The 26,557-nt window shown below is 36.6% G+C and overlaps 1 protein-coding gene across 2 annotated transcripts in view; it reads left to right on the top strand.

The window, feature by feature from the left end:
• Positions 1 to 23,883, top strand: part of DCTN4 (dynactin subunit 4) — a 50,921-nt gene extending 27,038 nt beyond the window's left edge. For both annotated transcript variants that reach the window (XM_077137428.1, XM_077137429.1), the window contains 5 exons: positions 10,380 to 10,453; positions 15,069 to 15,123; positions 16,933 to 17,040; positions 20,726 to 20,823; positions 21,305 to 23,883. In XM_077137428.1, the coding sequence (XP_076993543.1) occupies positions 10,380 to 10,453; positions 15,069 to 15,123; positions 16,933 to 17,040; positions 20,726 to 20,823; positions 21,305 to 21,518 (549 nt within the window). In that variant the 3' untranslated portion in view covers positions 21,519 to 23,883. The remainder of the gene's footprint in view (positions 1 to 10,379; positions 10,454 to 15,068; positions 15,124 to 16,932; positions 17,041 to 20,725; positions 20,824 to 21,304) is intronic.
• Positions 23,884 to 26,557: the final 2,674 nt, after the last annotated feature.

Below are 26,557 nucleotides of genomic sequence, written 5' to 3'. Positions count from 1 at the left end.
GAAACCATCTGGTCATGGGCTTTTCTTTTTTTTGGGAGTTTTTGTTGACTGATTCAATCTCTTTATACTTATTGTTGGTCTGTTGAGATCTTCTGTTTCTTCTTGAGTCAATGTGTAGGTAATTTGTGTGTTTCTAGGCAATTGTCCATTTCATCTAGTTTACCTAATTTGTTGACATACGGTTGTTCATAGTATCCTCTTAATAGTCCTTTTTATTTTTGTGGTGTCAGTAGTAATGTCCTCCCTTTCGTTCCTAGTTTTAGTTATTTGCATCCTCTTTTTTTGTTATTTTGCTTAAGGGTTTGTTGATTTTTCGAAGAACCAACTTGTGATTTTGTTGATTCTATTTTTTTTTTAATTCTTTATCTCTGCTCTAACCTTTGTTTTTTATTTTTTTCTCACTTTGGGTTTAATTTGTCTTCTTTTTCTAAATCTTGCAGTTGGGGGTTAATGGGAAAGAATGGGGTGTCAGAGATTGAGATGGAAACAATACTTAAGGTATATCTTCTTATGTAATTTTGATTTTTGAACCATGTAAATGGTTTATATTAAAAAATAAAAAATATTTTAAAAGAAAACACTAAAATTTAATACATTGAAGATAATTAACTTTTTAACTTGGTAATATAACTTCACAGAAAAAAATTATTTCACATGACTTTGCATGTAATATGCTGAGTGTACATCCTTAATAAGGAATATTTCAGGAGAACTATTCTAGTTTGAAAGAGGCTAAATAGACATAACCAGATGTTTTTGTTGAACATTAATCAGTCCTGTTTTTGATGGTCAGAAAAAGTAAATGAGATTGGTGAGTAAATTGCAATATGCCTGGATACTTGATATTCAGGAATTTTTGTTAATTTTCTTAAATGTGACAGGTAGTATTGAGGTCCCATTACATAAAGAAATGTCCTTCTGTTTAGGAGATACAAACTTAAGTGTTTATGCTGAAAGTCATGAAGTCTGTAATTTATTTCCAGAGTGTTCAGAATAAAATATATTAACATGTAATAGATAAAGTAAATAAGACAAAGTGTTGATACTTGTTTAATGAGGTGGTGAAAGCACGGGTATTCATTGTGTGTACGATTCATTTAAGATTTTCAGAAGGAAAAATAAATCATAAAAGTAGAAGGAAGAAAATAAAGTGAAGAGCAAAAGTTAGTGAAATAAACAGAATGGAATCAGCAAAGTCACAAGTTAGATTTTGAAAACAGTTTTTGAAAATGACCTCTGACAAGACAATAGGGAATAAAAGGCTCATGTTCTCAATGTCAAGATTGAAAAAAATAAGATTTTACTCAAAAATAAAAGATAACAAGAGGATATTGTGAATAACCTAATGCCAATAAACTAAACATTTTAATTGAAAAATAAATAGAGAAAAATGAAACCAAACCTGATAGAAAAAAAATTAAAAGTCTGAAGTCCTTTCAGTATTAAAGAAGTTGAATTTACAATTAAAGCCTTCCTCAGAGAAATGTGGTCATTTCACTGGAGAACTCCAAACATAAGGAACTCTTACACAGACTCTTCCAGAAAAAAAAGACAAAAAGGGAATGTTCCCCACCTTTTTATGAGATCAATCTAACTTTAATACTAAAAATCCCTCAGGGACATGTTGTAAAGGAAATAATAGATCATTTTTACTCATCTCTAGATCTATTGTGCAGAGCTAAGTATGGTTACCCATTTGATTTTCGTTAACTCCTTTTAAACTTTATTGAATGTACAAATATAATACATATATATCTGTATCTTTAAAAAACAAGATCATGTTTTTTTTTTGCTTTACTTTTATAGGGTTATTTTATGATTGCCTTTCCATGCCAATAAAAGTCATAATATTTTTTAAATATATTTTTATTATAAACAACAAACAGACATACAGACATTCTTGACATGGTTACAATCAGTGGCTCACAATATCATCACATAATTGTGTATTTATCACCATGATCATGTTTTTGAACATTTGCCTCTCTCCAGCAAAAGAAAGAAAACAAAAACTCATACATGCCAGTCATAATATTTTTAATATTACATCCTGTGGAAGTCAAATTATAGATGGTTCAGTGGTAGAATGCTTGTCTGCCATGTGGCAGAGCCAGGTTCAACTCCTGGCCCATGCACACAAACACACACTCACACACACACACACACACACACACACACACACACACACAAATTAACATATCAAGTCAGCAACATATGAAAAAAGATAATGAATCACAACCAAGTTTGAGTGTATTCTGAAAATAGGTCAGTTTATTATTGGAATATGAAAATTCAGCTCATTAAATAGAAAAAAGGGAGAAAAGTATGTGGTCATCTTATATAGAAAACGTATTTGATAAAATTCAACATCTGTTTATAATTTTAAAAATAAATAAAGCAAAAGCATAGCAAATTAGGAATACTAATGTTTTTCATACAGTTTGCCCAACTTGTGCAATAATTAAGACAGTGTAGAAATGGCACCATGGTACGCTGATAGACTATTGAAACGGTATAGAGATAGTGAAAACAGACCCATGCATGAAGGAAACTCAGTGTGGCGTTACAGCTCATTGGGAAAAATAAGCTATTAAATTGTGCTAAATCAAATGATTTTATGGGAAAAATAAAATTGTGTTCCTACCTCAAACCTTACACAAAATTCAATTTCAAGTACATTGAAGACTAAAAGCAAATATGAAGAGAAAAACTTCTAGAAGGAAATATAAGAGAATATCTTTTTTGACTTTTGAGTAAGGGGGTATTCCATAGATAAGACAAGCACAAACTGAAAAGGAAAAAAAAATTATATACTTGACTACGTTAAACATAAAATTTACACCCCCTGCCTAAAAAAACACGTATAAAGAAATGAAAAGATAGGCCATACTCTGAGTGCATAATTTGTAAGGTATACAATTAACAAAGGATTAGTATCCAGAGTATGCAAAGAACTTTAGCAAATGGTAAGCAAAAACTAACCCGGTATAAAAATAAATGGCAGATACCAACATACAAGCCATGGCAGGATAGATCCCAATAGCCAATAAATGAGAAGATACTCAAACTTAAATAAACAGAGAAATACATGTTAAAACTATAGTGAGATACTATTACATAGTTCACATTGGAAAATTTTAGCAGTTTAACAGTGTCTACCAAAATAACAAATGCATTCACCCTTGAATCCACTTCTAGGACATTACCCTGCATATATATTTACACGTGAGAGATGATTGATGTAACAAGAAAATTCACTGCTGTTTTTTTTTTTGTGTATGTTAGCAAAGTAATGGTAACATTCTGAATGTCTATCTGTGGGGTCTGATTAAATAAGTTACATAAATCCTTATAGTGGAATATCAAGATATCTCTGTGTGTGCTGATATAGAATTAATTGCAAGATGAATTAAATGAAAAAACCAAAAGGCAGATGGGTATTTATAAAATGTTCCTTTTTGTGTTTTTGCTGAGAAAAAAGAAAGATGATATAATACTTATACTTTTTTTATTAATTAATGAAAAAAAGAAATTAACACAACATTTAGAAATCATTCCATTCTACATATGCAATCAGTAATTCTTAACATCATCACATAGATGCATGATCATCATTTCTTAGCACATTTGCATCGATTTAGGAAAAGAACTAGCAAAACAACAGAAAAAGATATAGAATGTTAATACAGGGAAAAAAGTAAAAATAATAATAATAATAAAAAGGAAAAAGAGAAAAAAACAAGACACAAACAAACAAACAAAACTGTAGCTCAGATGCAGCTTCATTCAGTGTTTTAACAATTACATTACAATTAGGTATTATTGTGCTGTCCATTTTTGAGTTTTTCTGTCTAGTCCTGTTGCACAGTCTGTATCCCTTCAGCTCCAATTACCCATTATCTTACCCTGTTTCTAACTCCTGCTGGACTCTGTTACCAATGACATATTCCAAGTTTATTCTCGAATGTCGGTTCACATCAGTGGGACCATACAGTATTTGTCCTTTAGTTTTTGGCTAGACTCACTCAGCATAATGTTCTCTAGGTCCATCCATGTTATTACATGCTTCATGAGTTTATTCTGTCTTAAAGCTGCATAATATTCCATCGTATGTATATACCACAGTTTGTTTAGCCACTCATCTGTTGATGGAGATTTTGGCTGTTTCCATCTCTTTGCAATTGTAAATAACGCTGCTATAAACATTGGTGTGCAAATGTCCGTTTGTGTCTTTGCCCTTAAGTCCTTTGAGTAGATACCAGCAATGGTATTGCTGGGTCGTATGGCAATTCTATATTCAGTTTTTTGAGGAACCGCCAAACTGCCTTCCACAATGGTTGCACCATTTGACATTCCCACCAACAGTGGATAAGTGTGCCTCTTTCTCCGCATCTTCTCCAGCACTTGTCATTTTCTGTTTTGTTGATAATGGCCATTCTGGTGGGTGTGAGATGATATCTCATTGTGGTTTTGATTTGCATTTCTCTAATGGCCAGGGACATTGAGCATCTCTTCATGTGCCTTTTGGCCATTTGTATTTCCTCTTCTGAGAGGTGTCTGTTCAAGTCTTTTTCCCATTTTGTAATTGGGTTGGCTGTCTTTTTGTTGTTGAATTGAACAATCTCTTTATAAATTCTGGATACTAGACCTTTATCTGATATGTCGTTTCCAAATATTGTCTCCCATTGTGTAGGCTGTCTTTCTACTTTCTTGATGAAGTTCTTTGATGCACAAAAGTGTTTAATTTTGAAGAGCTCCCATTTATTTATTTCTTTCTTCAGTGCTCTTGCTTTAGGTTTAAGGTCCATAAAACCGCCTCCAATTGTGAGTTTCATAAGATATCTCCCTACATTTTCCTCTAACTGTTTTATGGTCTTAGACCTAATGTTTAGATCTTTGATCCATTTTGAGTTAACTTTTGTATAGGGTGTGAGATACGGGTCCTCTTTCATTCTTTTGCATATGGATATCCAGTTCTCTAGGCACCATTTATTGAAGAGACCGTTCTGTCCCAGGTGAGTTGGCTTGACTGCCTTATCAAAGATCAAATGTCCATAGATGAGAGGGTCTATATCTGAGCACTCTATTTGATTCCATTGGTCGATATATCTATCTTTATGCCAATACCATGCTGTTTTGACCACTGTGGCTTCATAATATGCCTTAAAGTCCGGCAGCGTGAGACCTCCAGCTTCGTTTTTTTTCCTCAAGATGTTTTTAGCAATTCGGGGCACCCTTCCTTTCCAGATAAATTTGCTTATTGGTTTTTCTATTTCTGAAAAATAAGTTGTTGGAATTTTGATTGGTATTGCATTGAATCTGTAAATCAATTTAGGTAGGATTGACATCTTAACTATATTTAGTCTTCCAATCCATGAACACGGTATGCCCTTCCATCTATTTAGGTCTTCTGTGATTTCTTTTAACAGTTTTTTGTAGTTTTCTTTGTATAGGTTTTTTGTCTCTTTAGTTAAATTTATTCCTGGGTATTTTATTCTTTTAGTTGCAATTGTAAATGGGATTCGTTTCTTGATTTCCCTCTCAGCTTGTTCATTGCTAGTGTATAGAAATGCTACAGATTTTTGAATGTTGATCTTGTAACCTGCTAATTTGCTGTACTCATTTATTAGCTCTAGTAGTTCTGTTGTGGATTTTTCCGGGTTTTCGACGTATAGTATCATATCGTCTGCAAACAGTGATAGTTTTACTTCTTCCTTTCCAATTTTGATGCCTTGTATTTCTTTTTCTTGTCTAATTGCTCTGGCTAGAACCTCCAACACAATGTTGAATAATAGTGGTGATAGTGGACATCCTTGTCTTGTTCCTGATCTTAGGGGGAAAGTTTTCAATTTTTCCCCATTGAGGATGATATTAGCTGTGGGTTTTTCATATATTCCCTCTATCATTTTAAGAAAGTTCCCTTGTATTCCTATCTTTTGAAGTGTTTTCAACAGGAAAGGATGTTGAATCTTGTCAAATGCCTTTTCTGCATCAATTGAGATGATCATGTGATTTTTCTGCTTTGATTTGTTGATATGGTGTATTACATTAATTGATTTTCTTATGTTGAACCATCCTTACATACCTGGGATGAATCCTACTTGGTCATGATGTATAATTCTTTTAATGTGTTGTTGGATTCGATTTGCTAGAATTTTGTTGAGGATTTTTGCATCTATATTCATTAGAGAGATTGGTCTGTAGTTTTCTTTTTTTGTAATATCTTTGCTTGGTTTTGGTATGAGGGTGATGTTGGCTTCATAAAATGAATTAGGTAGCTTTCCCTCCACTTCAGTTTTTTTGAAGAGTTTGAGCAGGGTTGGTACTAATTCTTTCTGGAATGTTTGATAGAATTCACATGTGAAGCCATCTGGTCCTGGACTTTTCTTTTTGGGAAGCTTTTTAATGACTGATTCAGTTTCTTTACTTGTGATTGGTTTGTTGAGGTCATCTATTTCTTCTTGAGTCAAAGTTGGTTGTTCATGTCTTTCCAGGAACCCGTCCATTTCATCTACATTGTTGTATTTTTTAGCGTAAAGTTGTTCATAGTATCCTGTTATTACCTCCTTTATTTCTGTGAGGTCAGTGGTTATGTCTCTTCTTCCATTTCTAATCTTATTTATTTGCATCCTCTCTCTTCTTCTTTTTGTCAATCTTGCTAAGGGCCCATCAGTCTTATTGATTTTCTCATAGAACCAACTTCTGGTCTTATTGATTTTCTCTATTGTTTTCATGTTTTCAATTTCATTTATTTCTGCTCTAATCTTTGTTATTTCTTTCCTTTTGCTTGCTTTGGGGTTAGTTTGCTGTTTCTCCAGTTCTTCCAAATGGACAGTTAATTCCTGCATTTTTGCCTTTTCTTCTTTTTTGATATAGGCATTTAGGGCAATAAATTTCCCTCTTAGCACTGCCTTTGCTGCGTCCCATAGGTTTTGATATGTTGTTTTCGTTTTCATTCGCCTCGAGATATTTACTAATTTCTCTTGCAATTTCTTCCTTGACCCACTCGTTGTTTAAGAGTGTGTTGTTGAGCCTCCACGTATTTGTGAATTTTCTAGCACTCCACCTATTATTGATTTCCAACTTCATTCCTTTATGATCCGAGAAAGTGTTGTGTATGACTTCAATCTTTTTAAATTTGTTAAGACTTGCTTTGTGACCCAGCATATGGTCTATCTTTGAGAATGATCCATGAGCACTTGAGAAAAAGATGTATCCTGCTGTTGTGGGGTGTAATGTCCTATAAATGTCTGTTAAGTCAAGCTCATTTATTGTAATATTCAAATTCTCTATTTCTTTATTGATCCTCTGTCTAGATGTTCTGTCCATTGATGAGAGTGGTGAATTGAAGTCTCCAACTATTATGGTATATGTGTCTATTTCCCTTTTCAGTGTTGCAGTGTATTCCTCACGTATTTTGGGGCATTCTGGTTCGGTGCATAAATATTTATGATTGTTATGTCTTCTTGTTTAATTGTTCCTTTTATTAGTAGATAGTGTCCTTCTTTGTCTCTTTTAACTGTTTTACATTTGAAGTCTAATTTGTTGGATATTAGTATAGCTACTCCTGCTCTTTTCTGGTTGTTATTTGCATGAAATATCTTTTCCCAACCTTTCACTTTCAACCTATGTTTATCTTTGGGTCTAAGATGTGTTTCCTGTAGACAGCATATGGAAGGATCCTGTTTTTTAATCCATTCTGCCAGTCTATGCCTTTTGATTGGGGAATTCAGTCCATTAACATTTAGTGTTATTACTGTTTGGGTAATACTTTCCTCTACCATTTTGCCTTTTGTATTATATATATCATATCTGATTTTCCTTCTTTCTACACTCTTCTCCATACCTCTCTCTTCTGTCTTTTCGTATCTGACTCTAGTGCTCCCTTTAGTATTTCTTGCAGAGCTGGTCTCTTGGTCACAAATTCGCTCAGTGACTTTTTGTCTGAGAATGTTTTAATTTCTCCCTCATTTTTTTTTTTTCCTCATTTTTGAAGGACAGTTTTGCTGGATATAGAAGTCTTTCTTGGCAGTTTTTCTCTTTTAGTAATTTAAATATATCATCCCACTGTCTTCTAGCTTCCATGGTTTCTGCTGAGAAATCTACACATAGTCTTATTGGGTTGCCCTTGTATGTGATCGATTGTTTTTCTCTTGCTGCTTTCAAGATCCTCTCTTTCTCTTTGACCTCTGACATTCTAACTAGTAAGTGTCTTGGAAAACACCTGTTTGGGTCTATTCTCTTTGGGGTATGCTGCACTTCTTGGATCTGTAATTTTAGGTCTTTCATAAGAGTTGGGAAATTTTCAGTGATAATTTCTTCCATTCGTTTTTCTCCTCCTTTTCCCGTCTCTTCTCCTCTTGGACACCCACAACACGTGTATTTGTGCGCTTCATATTGTCATTCAGTTCGCTGATCCCCCGTTCAAATTTTTCCATTCTTTTCCCTATAGTTTCTGTTTCTTTTTGGAATTCAGATGTTCCATCCTCCAGTTCAGTAATTGTAGCTTCTGTCTCTTTAAATCTACCATTGTAGGTATCCATTGTTTTTTCCATCTTTTCTACTTTGTCCTTCACTCCCATAAGTTCTGTGATTTGTTTTTTCAGTTTTTCTATTTCTTCTTTTTGTTCAGCCCATATCTTCTTCATGTCCTCCCTCAATTTATTGATTTGGTTTTTGAAGAGGTTTTCCATTTCTGTTCGTATATTCAGCATTAGTTATCTCAGCTCCTGTATCTCATTTGAACTATTGGTTTGTTCCTTTGACTGGGCCATATCTTCAATTTTCCGAGTGTGATCCGTTATCTTCTGCTGGTGTCTGGGCATTTAATCAGATTTCCCTGGGTGTGGGACCCAGCAGGTTGAAAGATTTTTCTGTGAAATCTCTGGGTTCTGTTTTTCTTTTCCTGCCCAGTATGTGGCGCTCGTCTGTCTGCGGGTCCCACCAGTAAAAGATGCTGTGGCTCCTTTAACTTTGGAAAACTCTCGCTGTAGGGGAGGGTCGCCAGCCGAAGCGGCTTGGCGGAGTGCCAGCCGAAGCGGCTTGGCGGAGTGCCAGTTCGAATCTCCCAGCCGGCCCGGGAATCTGCGTGTGGGCAGGGTTGCCAGCCTCTGCAGCTTGGGGGCGTGCCTGTCCAAATTTCCCAGCCGGCCCGGGGCGCCACGCGTGGTGGGAGGGTGCTGGCCTCCGCAGCTTGGGGGAGCGCCTGTCCAAATTTCCCAGCCGGCCCGGGGCGCCAAGCGTGGTTGGGGGGCACCGGCCGCCACGGCTTGGGGTAGTGCCTATCCACCGTTCCCAACCGGACCGGGAAGCCATGTGTTTGGAAAGGACGCCGGTCGCCGGTCTCCGCGGCTTGGGGGGTCTCCGATCCAATTCTCCCAGCTGGTATGGGGGTCCGCCGTGGGGGGGGGGGGTGCGGCGCCAGCCGCCGCGGCTTGAAGGGATCGCCTGTCCAATTCTCCCAGCCGGTCCAGGAAGTAGGGAGGGAGGGACTCCGGCCGCCTGCCGCCCCGGCCCAGAGAATCGCGCGCCCCTCGGTGGTCTCACCGCAGCGGGTTCTCCCAGCCAGTCAGCCGTTCCAGAATGGGGTACGCTGTCTTCTTGGTCTCTGTCGTGGCTGCGAGAGCTGTTCTGTACTGTTTCTATTTCCCTAGTAGCTGTTCTGGAGGAGGAACTAAGACCCGCGTGTCTTACTAAGCCACCATCTTCTCCAGAAGTCAATACTTATACTTTTATGTGCATAAGACTTAGAGAACACATGAGGAACTTGTTGGCTCTGAGGAGGGGAAGAAGGGACAGATAATGGGTAATATTTACACTGTATACCTTTTTTGTACTGTTGAAAAGAATTTTAACTGGATATATATATCTAGTAAACCAGTAATTGTTACTATATTTTAAAGCATGGGATCTGAGTCACACTACTTGGATTCAAATCCCAGCTACAGTTCCTACTGACTTTGTGAAATTGCACAGGTCACTTTCCCTTCCTGTGTCCCATTTTCTTCATATGTAAATGGAGACAATAGTTACAATGTCTACATTTACTGTATAAGGTTGAAATGTTGTTTACTTAAGCATGAAGCACACTGATCAGCACATGTGTAAGAACTCAGTATGTGTTAGCTATTTTTATGTCAGTACTTTTTAAGCACCATAAAGGTATTATAATATTTGATCATGTAGTCATTCAATCCAAAATTCCAAAATCTTCATTTATAAATTTCAGTTATCAGTAGCATGCAGTCTGTTTCAAAACGTGTGGTCTAGTAGCAGAATAAAACAAAGCACTACTAAAGGCTGTCCTGAATTTTAGCAGCTTTCTAGGTCAGCAAACTATTCGTTTTCCCTACGATACATATATATTTTTTTCCTTTTAGAAATGTGAACATAATTTGAGCAAGCCAGAATTTAATCCAACATCTATCAAATTCAAAATCCAACTCGTGGCTGTGTGAGTATCTGGGGCTTGGGAATGATTGTTTTTGTTTTTCCCAGTGTCATGTGTTTACTGTTGGCTTAAACAAAGAAAATTACATCAGAATAATCTTCTTGCTCTCCTGTTCTTTAGGTTTTTAATTGAGTTACATATCTTGAAGTTTAAGGCAAATCTACAGATTTAGAACCAAGGGTGTTTGTATCAGGGACACAATGATGATCTGGGATTAGGGCAATGTGTATGTTGGTTATTGGGGGAGAGTCATTCATTACAACTTATAAAGTACCTAAGTTTGGGAATGAACTTTTAAAATTTCAAGTAAAAAATAAACTTAGCAGATTGAGGAGTATCCTTATAATGTTGATTTTTTACCTGTATTGTGATAATACTTCATTGAGGGGATAAAAGTAACTCATTGAAACTTGTCAAAAGAAGGGAATTTTGTCAAACAAAAAAAATATTGTGAAAACTTAGGAAAATATTTGTCTGACTTTGGGGTGAGGCTGCCCTTCTTAAGCAAGGCAGAAAGTTTAGAAGCCACGAAGAGACTGATTTGGCCTTAGCAAAATGAAACAAAAGTTATAAAAGATGGAGTATACAAGTCATGAGGCAGACAGTAGAGCAGGCAAACATATTTGCTACTCATGAGAAAAGGTTTACTATCCCTGGTACACAGAATTCCTATAAATTTGAAAGATAAAAAAGGATTGGTGATGAGATGGAGCAAAGGATTTGACAGGCAGCTTATGGAAAAGGAAATCTAATAGGCCTGCAAATATATGGAAAGATACTGAAACTTGATAGCAAAAGTTAAAATACCATCTAGTGCTAGTGACAATGTGGGTGAACCCATATTTGCATACATTGTTGGTAGGATTGTGAATTGCTAGAGCCTTTTTGGTGAGTGGTCTGGGAAATTACATAGACTTTTTAACTCAGCAATACTGTCTCAGGAATTCCAGGAACGAGAAATAAATGTACCAATATATAAGTATACATTTACAAGGATGTGTCTTGCAACTTTTTTTTGCTGGGGGGTTGAGGGGTGAGCATGGTCTGGGAATAGAACCTGGGTCTTCTGCATGGAAGGTGAGCATTCCACTACGGAACCACCCATACACCCTGTCTTGTAACATTTTAATGGCAAAAAGTTTGAAATTATTTCCATATTGAGCTAATTAACAGTTAACAGGAAAGTTGTTGGTTAAATTGATATATCTACAGAATATTGTGCAGCAGTTAAAAAGAAGTAGCAGACTTGATTCTTGAAAACAATTGTATAATGGTATGGCTTGTACAGTGTGACTGTGTGATTGTGAAAACCTTGTGTCTGATGCTCCTTTTATCCTGGGTATGGACAGATGAGTAAAAAAACATGGATACAAAAGTAAGTAAATAATAGGGAGGGATAAGGGGTAAAATAAATTGGGTAGACTGAAAATAAATTGGTCATTGAGAAGGGAGGATAAGAGATATGGGATGTATGAGGTTTTTTTTTTTCTAGAGGAATGCAAATGTTCATCATGGTGATGAATACACAACTATGTGATGATATAAGCCATTGATTGTACACTATGTATTGATTGTATGTGTGTGAATATTTGCAATAAAAATATATTTTTTTAAAGTGGCAAAGAAGTTGAGAAGTCCTGGTCTGTTGAATGAGCTAGGAAGACCAGATATGGGGTCTTTCACTTGGTGTATGTGTTTAAATTTTAATTCCCACTATCTAAAATGGGAATAATACGTGTCCTGCCTCCCTCTTTGAGAAGAATCAAATAAGCTATTATATTTGCCAGTGCTTTATAACCATAAATCAATATAAAATAAGATCCATTTTCCCAACCACTTTATTTAATAAATGACTGTTAAGAGTAAGGAGAATACAAAAATGGCACAAATGAAGTTTGGTACGAACTCCTTAATTTAAGAATTACAGAAACCCTGAATGGCAAACTGTGCTTAGCATCAATTCTTAAACGTGCTTTGAGGTCTTTTCTGACATCTTGCAGAATCACCTGAAAAATCTTAATACGTATGTTCTGGCCACACCTTAAATCTGCTGAATCCAGATATTTGGTATGGAACCCTTGAATTTGTATTAAGTTATTCCAGTAGTCTTGATGCCCAGCATTAAAGAACATCTAATCTGATGTTACAGTACCTTATTGCCTTGATTCTAAGATTTTTTTTTCACTTTTAGTGTTTCCACACTCAGATTTTGCATTATATTTATATATGAGCAATAACTAACGTTTATGAGTGTTTAGTTCCAAGCACTGTTCTAAGCACTTTTTATATGTATTATCTAGTTTTTTCTTTGTGATAACCTCGAAAGATGGATACTATTATTGCCCTTATTATTTTTTTTACTTTTTTATTGTATAGTATATTATACATGCAAAGCAAAGAAAGAAGCAATAGTTTTCAAAGCACTTATTTATTTATTTATTTTATTTTTTTTTTTTTTTTACATGGGCAGGCACCGGGAATCGAACCTGGGTCCTCTGGCATCTCAGGCAAGCATTCCTGCCTGCTGAGCCACCATGGCCCAACCTCAAAGCACTTTTCAACAAGTAGTTATAGGACAGATCCCACAGTTTGTCCTGGGCTACCATACGATCCTCTGAGATTTTTCCTTCTTGCTGCTCTAGAATATAGGAGGCTATGTGGCTTAAATATTTTTTATCATCACAATCGACTTTTTTTGTGAAAAATAACATGTATACAAAAAGCAATACATTTCAGTGCACAGCACCACACTAGTTGTAGAACATATTTTAGAGTTTGACATGGGTTACAATCCACAATTTTAGGTTTTTACTTCTAGCTGCTCTAAGATGCTGGAGACTAAAAGAGATATCAATTTAATGATTCAGTATTCATATTCATTTGTTAAATCCTATCTTCATTGTATAACTCCACTATCACCTTTGATCTTTCCATCCCTTTCTTTAGGGGTGTTTGGGCTATGACCATTCTAACTTTTTCATATTGGAAGGATCTGTAACTAATATAGGGTGGAGAGATGGAACTATCCTGATGTTCTGGAGAGGCTGAACCCTCTAGGTTTCAGGACTTATCTGGCCGGGACCCATCTGGAGGTTGTAGGTTTCTGGAAAGTTGCTCTAGTGCATGGAAGCTTATATATTGCCCTAGGTGTTCTTTAGGATTGGCTGGAATGGTCCTGCTTGGCAGGTTATGATAGGTAGCAAGGTCTAACTGAAGCTTGTGTAAAAGCAATCTCTAGAGTAGCCTGTCGACTCTATTTGAACGTTCTCTGCCACTGATACTTTATTGATTACACTTCTTTTCCCCCTTTTAGTCAGGATGAAATTGTCATTCCGAGATCTAGATTTATCCCTGGGAGTCATCTCTCACGTTGCCAGGAAGACTTCACCCCCTGGATGTCATGTCCCATGTAGGGAGGAGGCTATTGCCCTTATTTTATAATTGAGAAAAAACTAAGGCACAAAGAGGTTATTATCTTGCCACAAATTTTATAGTATATAAAAACTAAGCTGGGATCAGAACCTGGGTAATTTTGAGTCCAGAAGAAGCACATTTAGTATAATATTCTATTGGCTGCTGTATTAGTCGAGGTTCTCTAGAGAAACAGAACCAACAGAAGATAGGAGATTTAAAAAGGTGCCTCAAGCAACCATGGGAATAGAAGAGTCCAAAATCTGTAGGGTAGTGTGTGAAGCTGGCAGCGCCAATGAAGGGTCTGGATCAACTCCACAGGAGAGGTTTGCTGGCTGAAGAAGCAGCCAGAAGTCCCTCTTCTTCCTTAAGAGACCTTCAGCTGATTGGATTATGTTGTTGGTGGGAGGTGCTGCTTAGTCGCTTGCAGATGTAATCAGCCACAGATGCAGTCAGTTGACTGATGGTTTAATAGCTTGCCTGACCAGACTGTTGGGCATCATCAGTTGGCCAAGTTGTCGCCGGAACCTAACCATCACAGCTCTTTAGAAAGGCAGCATAGCATAATGGTTAAAAGATAGGACCCTGGAGCCACACTTTGTTTGAATCCTGGATCTGCTTCTTACCAGCCGCGTACTTATCCTCCCAATGTTTAGTTTCTACACCTGTGTAGTATGGATAATAATGATTTCTATCTCATATTTGGAATCAAGATTATATGAGTTAATATTTATAAATGCTTAGAACAGTGCCTGGTATGTAGCAAATTTTATATATGTATGTGTGTTTTTATAGCCCTAAAACCTATCATTAAATTGGATCTAATTATCAATTGCAAAGTTATAGAAATGAATAGATGAAATGATTCATTAATGAAATAAGATCTCAAAATATATCTCATAAAAAAATATATTTAGACAAAAAAAAATCTAGTAACTGTGCAAGGAAGATATCTGCCATGCCACACACACATATATAGGATGCACGCTAGAAGTATACATAAAATTTCAGAAAGAACTCGTTACCAGTTTGGTTTCATATCTGTGTCTTAAGGTCTTTTTACAGTGATGGTCTGATTCTTTAAAAATTTTTTTCCCTGACATGTCTTAATTAGCATGAAAAATCCTTTATTTGTGCACTAGCTAAAAAAACTAATAATTTTAAGGGACTTTGGTGAACATTAACATATTTCTTTATTCATGCATAGCAATTATATCCCAGAAGTGAGAATCATGTCAATTCCCAACCTTCGCTACATGAAGGTTAGTATTTTGCTTATTAATCAGAAAAGAAAAAATTGATTGATTTGATTAAAGATGTATGAATATGTGTATGTGTGTGGATGTATGTGTTTAGCATAGAGATGCAATGAACAAGAGATAGAAAAGAAGAAAGTTTGTAATAAAGGGGTTTGAGAGTTAATATTTCTTTAAGGTGGGATTCTTGACAACAGCATCTTTGAGATGTATATATAAGGAGCAATGCGCATATTATACAGAGACAGAATCATAGGTGGGGAAAGAAAAGGAGAAAATATTGGACCCCACAGCACTTTCAGCTGCTTTTCTCTAACCTAGGGGTTTTCCACCATCGTGTGTGCAGATGCAGGCATTTATGTGTGCCTGGAATCAACTAGATTTCTTCTTTACTATAGCCCCTCTGTTCTTTGGGGTCCTTATCTTACACTACCTCCTCACACACAGACCCTATTCAATTGTAGAATATTCCATGGCACCCTCTTTAGCTCTTCCCTTTTGTGCTGTTCATGAAGATATTTTCAAAGATTTTGTTGCTGTCAAATGCTCTTGACCCCAGTCTTGGGGTTTGTTCATATGAAACTTAACTCCACAAAGGAAGGGTCAAGCCTACTTAAAATTAGGCCTAAGAGTCACCCCGAAGAGAACCTCTTTTGTTGCTCATATGTGGCCTCTCTCTCCAGCCAACACAGCAGGCAAACTCACCACCCTTCCCCCTGTCTACGTGGGACATGATTCCCAGGGGTGTGGACCTTCCTGGCAATGAGGGACAGAAATCCTAGAATGAGCTGAGACTTAGCGTTAAAGGATTGAGAAAAACCCTAGAATGAGCTGAGACTCAGCATCAAGGGATTGAGAAAACCTTCTCGACTAAAAGACGGAAGAGTGAAATGAGACAAAGTGTCAATGGCTGAGAGATTCTAAACAGAGTCGAGAGGTTATCCTGGAGGTTATTCTTGTGCATTAAGTAGATAGCACCCTGATATTCAAGATGTAATGGAGAGGCTGGAGGGGAAAAAAAAAAAAAAAGATTTTGTTGCGAATCTCAAGGGATTACCAAACAAGGGCAAATTATCATGGTTTAAGAGATCTTAAAAAGCTTTTACAGTCTTGATGTGCCTTTTACCCCCATGTTAACACATTTAGCTAGCTGTGACTACCATTATTATTTATTTGCCTTAAGAGGCAAACCTGCATTTTCAGGCCTTTAAAGGCAATCTGATAAGACTGTGCGACTGTCAAAACCTTACGAATGACACTCCCTATATCCAGCGTATGAACAGATGAGCAAGAAAATAACGAAAAAAAATAATGGGGGACAAGGGATATGAGATATTTTAGGTGTTCTTTTTTGTTTTTATTTTTTTGGAGTAATAAAATGTTCTAAAATTGGCTGCGGTTATGAATGCACGACTGTTTGATAATACTGTGATTGTATACTTTGGATGATTATGTGGTATGTGAATACATCTTAATAAAATTGAAATTTAAGAAAAGGCAACCTCAGTGGGGCGAGAGTTGTGAACTGTTAATCACTTAGGTAATGTACATTCCTGAGAATTTTTGGAGCTAGTAACTGGCCCTTTCTATGAAACTGTTCCATTTCCTCAGTGAAATAGCAACTGAAGAGAGTATATAGTCTAGCATATAAATAATAGAATAGGAATCAGTGAGTGCTTTGAGAATGCATGGTGTTATTGCTTGGCAGTAATGGGGGTATGTGCTGATTTTTGAGGGATATTTGATATAGCAACTAAGAAAGTGGACCTAGGTAGCAATGTAACATGTCTAAGAGATGCTTTTCCTGTTCCCCAGGAGAGCCAGGTCCTCCTGACTCTTACAAATCCAGTGGAGAACCTCACCCATGTGACACTTTTGGAATATGAGGAGGGAGACCCTGATAATGTCAACAGCACTGCTAAGGTAGAAGCATTTTGCTTCATCCTGACTGACTCTGACTTTGCCAGGAGTGGCCTCATTTAACCTAACTTAAAGGACACCACACTGTCTCGTTCCCATGTGCAAGCTATCATCAAGTTCTTTTCATTCTACTGCCTCAGTTCTTTACCTTACCCCAAACATACTGCCACTGACCTAGTTGAGGGCTAATTTCTCACCAGGGCTATGATAGCAGCTTTCTAACCTACATCACTGTTTTTGCCCTACCTTCTATTACAGCATGTTTTAGTTTCTTGGGCTGCTTAAGCAAACACCATGAAATATGGGTCAGGTTAAACAATGGGAATTTATTCACTCTTGGTTTTGATTCTAGGAAAAATGTCCAAATCAAGGCATCATCAAGGTGATTCTTTCTCAAAGACTGTGGCATTCTGGAGCTGACTGCTGGTGGTTTTGGGTTCTTACCTCATCACATGGAAAGGCATATAGAGGCATTTCCTGGTCTTTCCCTTTTTTTCTGGGTTCCATTGAATTGTTTAGCTTCTGGCTGCTCCATTGGTGGCTTTCTTGCTCTCTGTCTGAATTTCATTCTGCTTATGAAGGACTCCAATAATAGGTTAAAAACCCATCCTGATTGGGCTGGGACACACCATGATGAAGTAAATTCATCAAAAAGTCCTTTTTACAGTGGGTTCAAATCCACAGGAATGGGTTGGATTTAAGAACATATTGTTCGGGGTACTTAATTTCAGACTACCACATCTACCCTCTGGCTCCCCGAATACTTGTTCTTTCTCCATGCAAAATAAATTCCTTCCATCACAACATCCCAAGAGCCTAGTCATGTCAGAGACAAGCTAAGTACAAAGTCTCACCAAAATCGCTTATAGGTGTATCTGTTCTGGGTCACAGGTCCTCTCTGTGTGTGTGGACAGGTGAATTCTAAAAAACAAGTTATATGCTTCAAGTATTCAGTGGAGGGACAGGCATAGGATAAGCATTGCCATTCCAATAGGGAAAAATAGAAAGAAAAACTGCAGTCACCGGTCCCAAATCATTCCAAAACCCAGCAGGGCAAACTTACATTTCAAGGTATGAGAGTCATCTGTGCATTGGTGGTCTGTTTTCTGGACCTGATGGAGCAGCAGTTTTACTTCTTCAAAGTCCTTGTGCAGTGACTGTGCTCTTCCTGAGCACTGGGACACAGGCTCCACTCTCTCCAGGCATCTGGTTGACAGCCTAGCTCTCCAGAAACCCCAGGGCACAGGCTCCTCTCTCTCCCAAGCATGTAGTTGGCGGCACTCTTCTGAACAACTGGGTAGAAGGTCCACCCCCTCCAAGAGCAGGGGTAGACCTGCTGTTTTCACACATATGGGTGCTCACTCTCTTGACCTAATGAGATATTTTCGGTCCATACCTTGACTTCCATTATGCTGCTATTGAAGTCATTCTTCCTTTAATTTGTCCCTTCTCTGTGTATTTTAGTCCAGGCTGGTAGTTCCATTCATGCAAATCTCACAAAAATCTTGTCAGTTTTGGATATAGTTCATAGGATCCAATTCAGCAGACAGGACTTTCCATAGATCCTTCTGGAATAACTGCATTTCAAATCATAACTTTGTGAAAATTACTGCCTGGTTCCGTGTTCAGTAAACCCTCACAAGGAGCATCATTCTCTGGGAACTTGCTTTCCAGAAGCTCAGAATTTTCCAAACCATTAGTTTCCAGTTTGTTTGTGCCCAGGAATTCCATTCTCAGCTTATCCCTTTCTTCTCACATTTTACTATAAACTACAAGTCTCCTTTCCACACTGAGAAATCTCAGTTCATTGCTCTTCCCCCAGTTTCATACATTTTGCATTCTCTGAATGGTAAAGATCAAGAGTTGCGATCTAGGCACATTCAGTAGGTTATGAACTCTCATGCTGGAGAACTGCACATGCTATTTGCTTTACCTAGAATGGCTCTTTACAATACCCCTTACTTCCCTAACATACACACACCTCTTCTTCAGTCCGTGTCATACTCATTCTTCAGAGCCCATCAGACATCATCTTAAACTCAGATACATGGTCTAGATTCTCTTAGCTTACATAGAATATGCATAGCATTAACTAAATATAATGGATAATTCTAATTTTCAGTGTTTGTTGAATGAGTGAAATGTGACCACCTACATTTTGCCACTTGGTGATTCATCTAGTACTTGAAATTTAAGATCAAGAGCTTTTCTTTTCTATACCATATGTTGCTTATTCATAATTTAGCATGATACTTGTAACATTTGTACCCACAATTGCATTCAGCATGATTCTCATAGGAAGTGCCTCTGTATCTTTAGACAACTGTTATTCAAATAATATTTAATTTATTTTTCCCTTCTGCTGCTTTTTAATGATTTTACTTATTAGCGTCACTTCCAAAGAGAGATGACACCCATTTCTATCCTTGCTCTTTTTTTTTCACGTTTTTTATTGTGAAATGTATATACAGAAAAAAGTCGTAAATTTCAAAAGTACATTTTAACAAATAGTTTTAGAACAGATTTCAAAGTTTGGTCTGGGTTACAGTTCTGCAATTTCAGGTTTTTCCTTCTAGCTGCTTGAAGACACTGGAGACAAAAAACATCAATATAATCATTCAGCAGTCATATTCACTTGTTAAATCCTATCTTCCCTGTTATAACTCCTCCTTCTCTTTGATCCTTCTCCCAATCTTTAGGGATATTTGGGCTGTGCCCATTCTAATTTTTTCATGTTGAAAAGGAGTGTCAAAAATATGGGAACTAGTTGATCTTCTTGGAAAGGCTGTCCCCTCTGGGTTTCAGGATTTACCTAACCTAGAAACCATCTAGAGATTATAGGTTTCTGCAAAGTGGACTTAGTGCATGAAACTTTTGTAGAATCTCAGCTTGAGTGATGTTGGGAGTGATGTTGGTTGGGATTTGGCAAACTGACAATTGACAATATCTTCTTACTCCTTTTTTTACAATAACACTAATAAGCAGCTCCAGCAAAGATAGAGACAGAAATAAGTTATACCCAGCTTGTGGATTTTCTGTCTTTCTCGTCACAATCTTCCCTGTCACATGTGTATCCATGATTAGAAATTTGTTTGACATTGTTATCATTTATTTAGTCTCTGACATAGCAAAGTTGAGCCTGTGTCACAACATATGCCATAAGTAAAGGATGCTTAACTTTTTTCTATGATCATAAACTATTCAGCATCCCCATTTCAGAAAATATCTAATGTTGAAAGTAATGTTTTTCCTCTGTGGTTTTTTTTTTTTGTCTATTTATTTGTTTTAAATAATGATGAAACGTTTCAGGTGTACTAGAATGTATAAAGACTCAGCACCCATTAACCCCACGTAACATCTAAGAAATAAAACATTAAATACACAGTTGAAGCCATGTATCACTCCCCACTTGAATTCCCCATTGCAGCCTCAATGAAGTCAGCACTTGCTTGGCTTTATCATTCCCTTAGACATCTTTGTCTTATACTTTTAGTAAATATGTATGTATTCCTAAAAAATGTTTTTCAATTTTGTATAAGTAATACAATGCCATGTTTCCTGAAACTTGCTGTTTACATATACACACACACACACACACACATGAAATTAATGCTTTCCTGTATTCTATTGAATGAATTACTATAATGCACTGATCCCTTCTGAGCCAGGCCTTTATGTTGCTCTCCAGGTGGTGGTGCCTCCCAAAGAGCTTGTTTTAGCTGGCAAGGATGCTGCAGCGGAATATGATGAGTTGGCAGAACCCCAGGACTTTCAGGATGACCCTGAGTGAGTTATCTTTTTGTGGCCCCTCCCACACACCACAGTTGGCCTATAGAAGATGCCCATTTATATATCCCAATTTTCTTATCTAGATTTTTTAAAATAACTTTTTCTTCCTGTTTATAAAAATAATTACTGCAGAAATGTAGGAAATATTTATAAAACCATGAGGAAAAATTAAAAATTACCCATTATCCCATCACCAGAGAAAAAAATACCATTAGCATTTTGGTGTTTGTCCTTCCAAATAGTTCTGTTATTGGAATAATTCTGTTAACAGTTATCCTTTCTACTGTGAAGAGGAAAGACTTTTCCCATTTGAATTTATAGGACTGTAGTTTGCTTTTGAATTGAAAAATAGAGAACGTTTTGTTGAAAAAGGTCTATATTCCTGATGATTGGAGTGTTAGTCATATTTTTACTTTTGTGGTATAAAAGAACTGTAAGGTTAATTGTGGCCTAATGTTGTACTTATTTCCTCTCATAGCATTATAGCCTTCAGAAAGGCCAACAAAGTGGGTATTTTCATCAAAGTTACCCCACAACGTGAGGATGGCGAAGTGACCGTGTGCTTTAAGATGAAGCATGATTTTAAAAACTTGGCAGCCCCTATCCGCCCCATCGAAGAAAGTGACCAGGGCACAGAAGTCATCTGGCTCACGCAGCATGTGGAACTCAGCTTGGGCCCACTTCTTCCTTGAAAGGTTCCACTGGCAGGCAGATCCCAAAGGACGGTATCACCATGAACCCATGTTAAAATGTGGAAGCTGCTGCTTGTTAGGCCTTGTTTATAACAATGTACCCTTGCACATCTGAATCCTATTCCTAGGAGAGTTGAGGAGTAGACAAGGCGTTAGGAACACAGGTTAACTGCTGTTCCTCTTAGTCTCACTTCTGTAGCACCAGAAAATCTGTATCTCACTCACTGAACCCTGCACGTTGACGAATCACAGCGTAGTCCCATCCCAAGAAAGGGGGTGACTGTTTCTTGGACTGGCACTAGATTTACTGCCTGATTAATCTGTGCAATCTCCTGATCTGATCTCACAAAGGGTCAGAATCTCAAGTATGAAACATAAAATGATAACCCAAAGGTGGGCCTACTATTAATGATCCAACATTGATCTCAGTGTATCACATGCTTTCTGCATTCCATTAGATATAATCCAACTGTCTAAACATCCCTTCACTTGGCTCCTATCCTCCCATAGATTTTCGTTTACCAGAAATAATAGAATTGTCACATTGTCTTAAGCCTTGTGATGATTGGAAGAAATCTGTGAAATTCTTAAGACTTCATTTGCCCTCGTCTAAGTGGAGATAATACAGGACATGTTTATTTATTGATTGTGCTCTTAAAAATATTTCCCGGTAGAATAAGTAGCTTTTCTTTTTTAACAATTTGAGAAGCAAGCAATTACATATCATATCAAGGAAGTGGCAAATTCCATTTATTTAAATGTTGCCACAATATCCAGCGAGGAATGCTGCCACAAAGAGGCAACCTTTTTATGCCTTATACATTACTACCAATCCTTTGCTCTTCCTTTTTAACTGAATAACTTGCTTTCAGTATTTGGGACTTGAAAAGAGGGGAAAAGTGTACTCCCCAAGTGCAGAAAATACTATTAAGGTTAGATTTTTAGGCACGATTTAAACTAACATTCTTTCTGTTGATTTTAAGGGGAAATTAATGATTATAATCTCTTAAATCCAAAATGGAATATTAAGAAAGAGAACCTTTTGCATTCTTGTGTTTATGACTTTTATTATATATCAAAGAAGGCCATTTTGATTGTAAACCATGAAATAGTTCAGCAGATATTCTAGAATACTGACCTGACAGCACACATGCTGTTTGTACTTGATATCCTGGAGTTGGTTTGCTAACTTTAATTTCTGTGATGTTTTCTAAAATGAGACTTGACAAAGTATACCCCCAGCTGCACATTTTCATCACGTGTATTGTTAGCATATGTCCAGCAGACTTTGGGGAAAAAGACATTACTTGCTTATCCTGATTGTGTTTTTAATTTGAGGTCTTAAAATTAATGCATAATGTAATCTAGAATACAGACAGGACATAGTAACTTGCAGTACCACCTTGAAAGATAAAAAACTTTGGGAAGCCTTTGAAAGACACTAAATTGTATTCTTATGAAACAATATTCCTACAGAGTAATATAAATGCTGCAATATAAGAAAAAATATTCATCTGTAATATTATGACAATAATAAATGGCTTAGCCTTTTAGGAGTTGTGGTAGGGGAGTTGGATAATGACAGACTTGTAGGCTATAAGAAGTGTTTAATTTTTTGTGAACCCACAGAGTGTCAAATTAATTCTTAATTCACTACCTGCTAGAGCCTACTGTGAAGCCATCACTCCCTATTTGCCAGTGGAGGAAAATGGCATCAAAGTAGAGAATAGCTTCATATGTTTACACATTTGCATAGACTACACAAAATTGTATGTTGTGCATTTATGGCGTGTAGCTGTATTTGTCCCCAGAAGTAATAATGGTGTATGGATTTTATCACCCCCATGTGACACAGAAACAAAAACACTTTGATAATAGAATACTTTTTCTTTCAGAAGCCAAATTACATGCAGAACAACAGAGTCATTGGTTTAGTTTAGTGTTTCCTTAAGATAATTTTAGTGCAAGCTGATATTTTGTATGTTCGTAGAAGTGGTTCAACACCTGCAGCTGGTGAATTAGAAATTTTATTTGTTGCTTTTTTATATTAGATCAGGTGCAAGCTTGTTAAATGCAAAGTCAGCGTGGACCCCTGCAGGAGAATTAGATGATACTAGTACTTGAAACCATAATTTTGGAAGCTTAGAGCTAAATTAACCTGGATTTGTAATTTTATTAAACCACCAAAGTTTTCTTTTATTCAAAGTACTTGTTGGCATAATAAGCGAAATGTCATGCATATTTGTGAAGAAACACTCTTTGGTCCCTTTTGGGAACAAGAAGCACTCCTTGATCTTTATTAATAACAGGTTACTGTTTTGCCTTATGCTTAACTTAATGTAGTGAAATAAAACCGTCAAAGCTTCAGGTGTGTTGTTTGGCTTTGTGAAGGCTGGTTGGTAGTAACATGGCTCAGGTTCAGAGACGAGTCAAGAGAGTTGGTGCAGCTGCCCTTCTCCCATTTTTTAGATAAACTCATCTAAAACTTCTTATCAAGTTAGTTCACCAAAGCATTATGTAAGTTATAGTAGATGTTGCTTGAGCTCCTTGTAAACATGTTCTCAAAAGCATTGTATAAATATTTCGCTGTTAGGCATCTACCAGCTTTTATTCTGGTCATTGCTCTTAATTACCCATTCAAATATACAAGATTTTCTATCCCCTACAAGTATCCACTTATCTTCATCATTACCCATATATTCTTCCTTATTACTATAGATAAATTGTTCTTGCTCCTCCTGTCTAAACCCCAGCACTTAATGCACTAATCCCATCCTATTGCCTATTCACAAATACCACTTTAGCAGTTTTCTCCTACTTCATCAATTTTTCCCTCCTGCGTTATTTTCAACATGCTATAATTTCTCACTTAAAAAAACAAAAAAATTTTTTAAAAACTGACTTCATACCTCTATTCAGTTGCCACCCCAATTTTCTACTCCCATTACAGCAAAAATCCCTAACTCATCATTTCCTGCCCTCCCATTTTTACCTGAAGCCATACCAGTTAGGCTGTCACCCTACCACTTCCCCGGAACTTGTCCATGTCACCAGTACTCACCGCTCTTAAATACAGCGGTCAATCCTCAGTCCTTACCTACTAAAATGTTTTAGTAGCATCTGGCAGTTGATCTTTCCCTTCTTGAAACACTTCACTTGGTTTCCAGGATGCGACACTCCTGGATTTCCTTTTACTTTGCAGCTTTGTTTCCATATCCTTTACTTAGTTCTTCCCTATTTCCCTAAATCTAGAATGTACCAGGTCTTACTTTCTTCTTTTTTTATCTTTTAATTTGAGAATTGTAATGTAAAATGAAGCTAAATAGACTCAGTAAAAACTACAAAAGTTTTAAAGATTCTCCAGTGGCTTATTTTGCAAACTTTTAAATATATTTTTTGGTTTTCACAGTAATTAACAGAAACATGGTCATAACAATACAATTTTGAACACTGAACTATTCTATCATTTTAGTATGAATTGAGCTACATGTGTTCTTGCCCCTCTACCCCACCCTGTCACTGAATCAGATAGCTCAGGATACACACATAACACATGTATGCACAGAGACACAAGCTTTTTATAAAGTGAATAATTCATTTACAATGTAAATAGATGTTCCTTGTTGGAAATTTTTATATCAAGTTTACTTCTTGTTTTCTAAATTGGGATAGTCATTAATTAGACAATGACCTCTATAAAGCAAAGAGCTTATCTTTGTGAAAAAGCAAGTGATTCTTGATGGCAATATTTTTTTTATTCATCCAAAAAGAATGGCATGTGAAGAGCCAAAAGGAAAAAAATCACTTCAAAATAAAAGCGATCTGAAAAATGTTTTTAACAGTAGGGGTAAAATTTTTCAATAAATTCTGTTGAAAATAATGTTTAAGGTAACAGCTTTGGACCCATTGACAAAATTTAGATTTTTCTCAATTAATTACAATCAGAAGTGTTGGAAGATGTTAATTCTTTGAAGTCATAATGAGAGACTTGCACAATTTCTACATAAATGACTTTGAATATGCAACGTATCAAATATAGTGTGGCAAGAAAGTAAATTGGCAGAAATAATTATTCAATCAGTAGCAATAATTAAGACCACCATGTCAAAGATTTTCTATACAGAAAGGATGAGAAAGTATTGGTACAAGGTTTTACAGCACACAATGTAATTCAATCCTAATTTATTACTATTTAACTTCTTTCAGTATTAGTGAACCCATATTATCTTGAGTCATTTCATTATGTGTATTGTGTGAACCATCACAGGCAGGAAACATCTTAGAATACCAATACCTACAATAAGCTGCTTTAGTGAGACAAATCTTCAATCTTTATTTCATTCACCACTTTGGGATGTTCCTTCTGTTTAATTAAGCTGATTAATTAAGCTATCCTGTTGTTTTTTCTTCAGAAAGAATAGACATACAGCAAGGTAGCCAAGTAGTGCAAGCATACCAAGGAAAGGCAATAAACGAAGCCATTCTGAAAACTTTTATTCTACATTAGGCAATGAGTTTCTTAAGTTACTAATGGCCCCAGCATCTAATATAATATCTTGAAATGGTGGTCATTCAGTAAATGTTTATGGAATGTTGAGTAATGTTAAGTATCATTCTGTGAGCTGGACAAACCCAGTAATGCACTCGGGGACTGGGAGCTGCTTAAGATAGGCAGGGAAAATTTAACTAAAGAGACAAAAGACCTATACAGAGAAAACTATAAGAAATTGTTAAGAAATCACAGAAGACCTAAATAGATGGAAGGGCATGCCATGTTCATGGATTGGAAGACTATAATTAAGATGTCAGTTCTACCTAAATTGATTTACAGATTTAATGCAATACCAATTAAAATCCCAAAAAGTTACTTTTCAGAAATAGGAAAACTAATAACCAAATTTATCTGGAAGGGTAGGGTGCCCCGAATAGCTGAAAGTATCCTGAGAAAGAAAAATGAATTCAGAGGGCTCACACTACCTGACCTTAAGGCATATTACAAAACTACAGTGGTCAAAACAGCATGGTACTGGCATAAAGAT

This window comes from Tamandua tetradactyla, chromosome 20, assembly GCF_023851605.1.
Source record: "Tamandua tetradactyla isolate mTamTet1 chromosome 20, mTamTet1.pri, whole genome shotgun sequence".
Lineage (NCBI taxonomy): Eukaryota > Metazoa > Chordata > Mammalia > Pilosa > Myrmecophagidae > Tamandua > Tamandua tetradactyla.
This window is presented reverse-complemented; position numbering and strand designations above follow the sequence as displayed.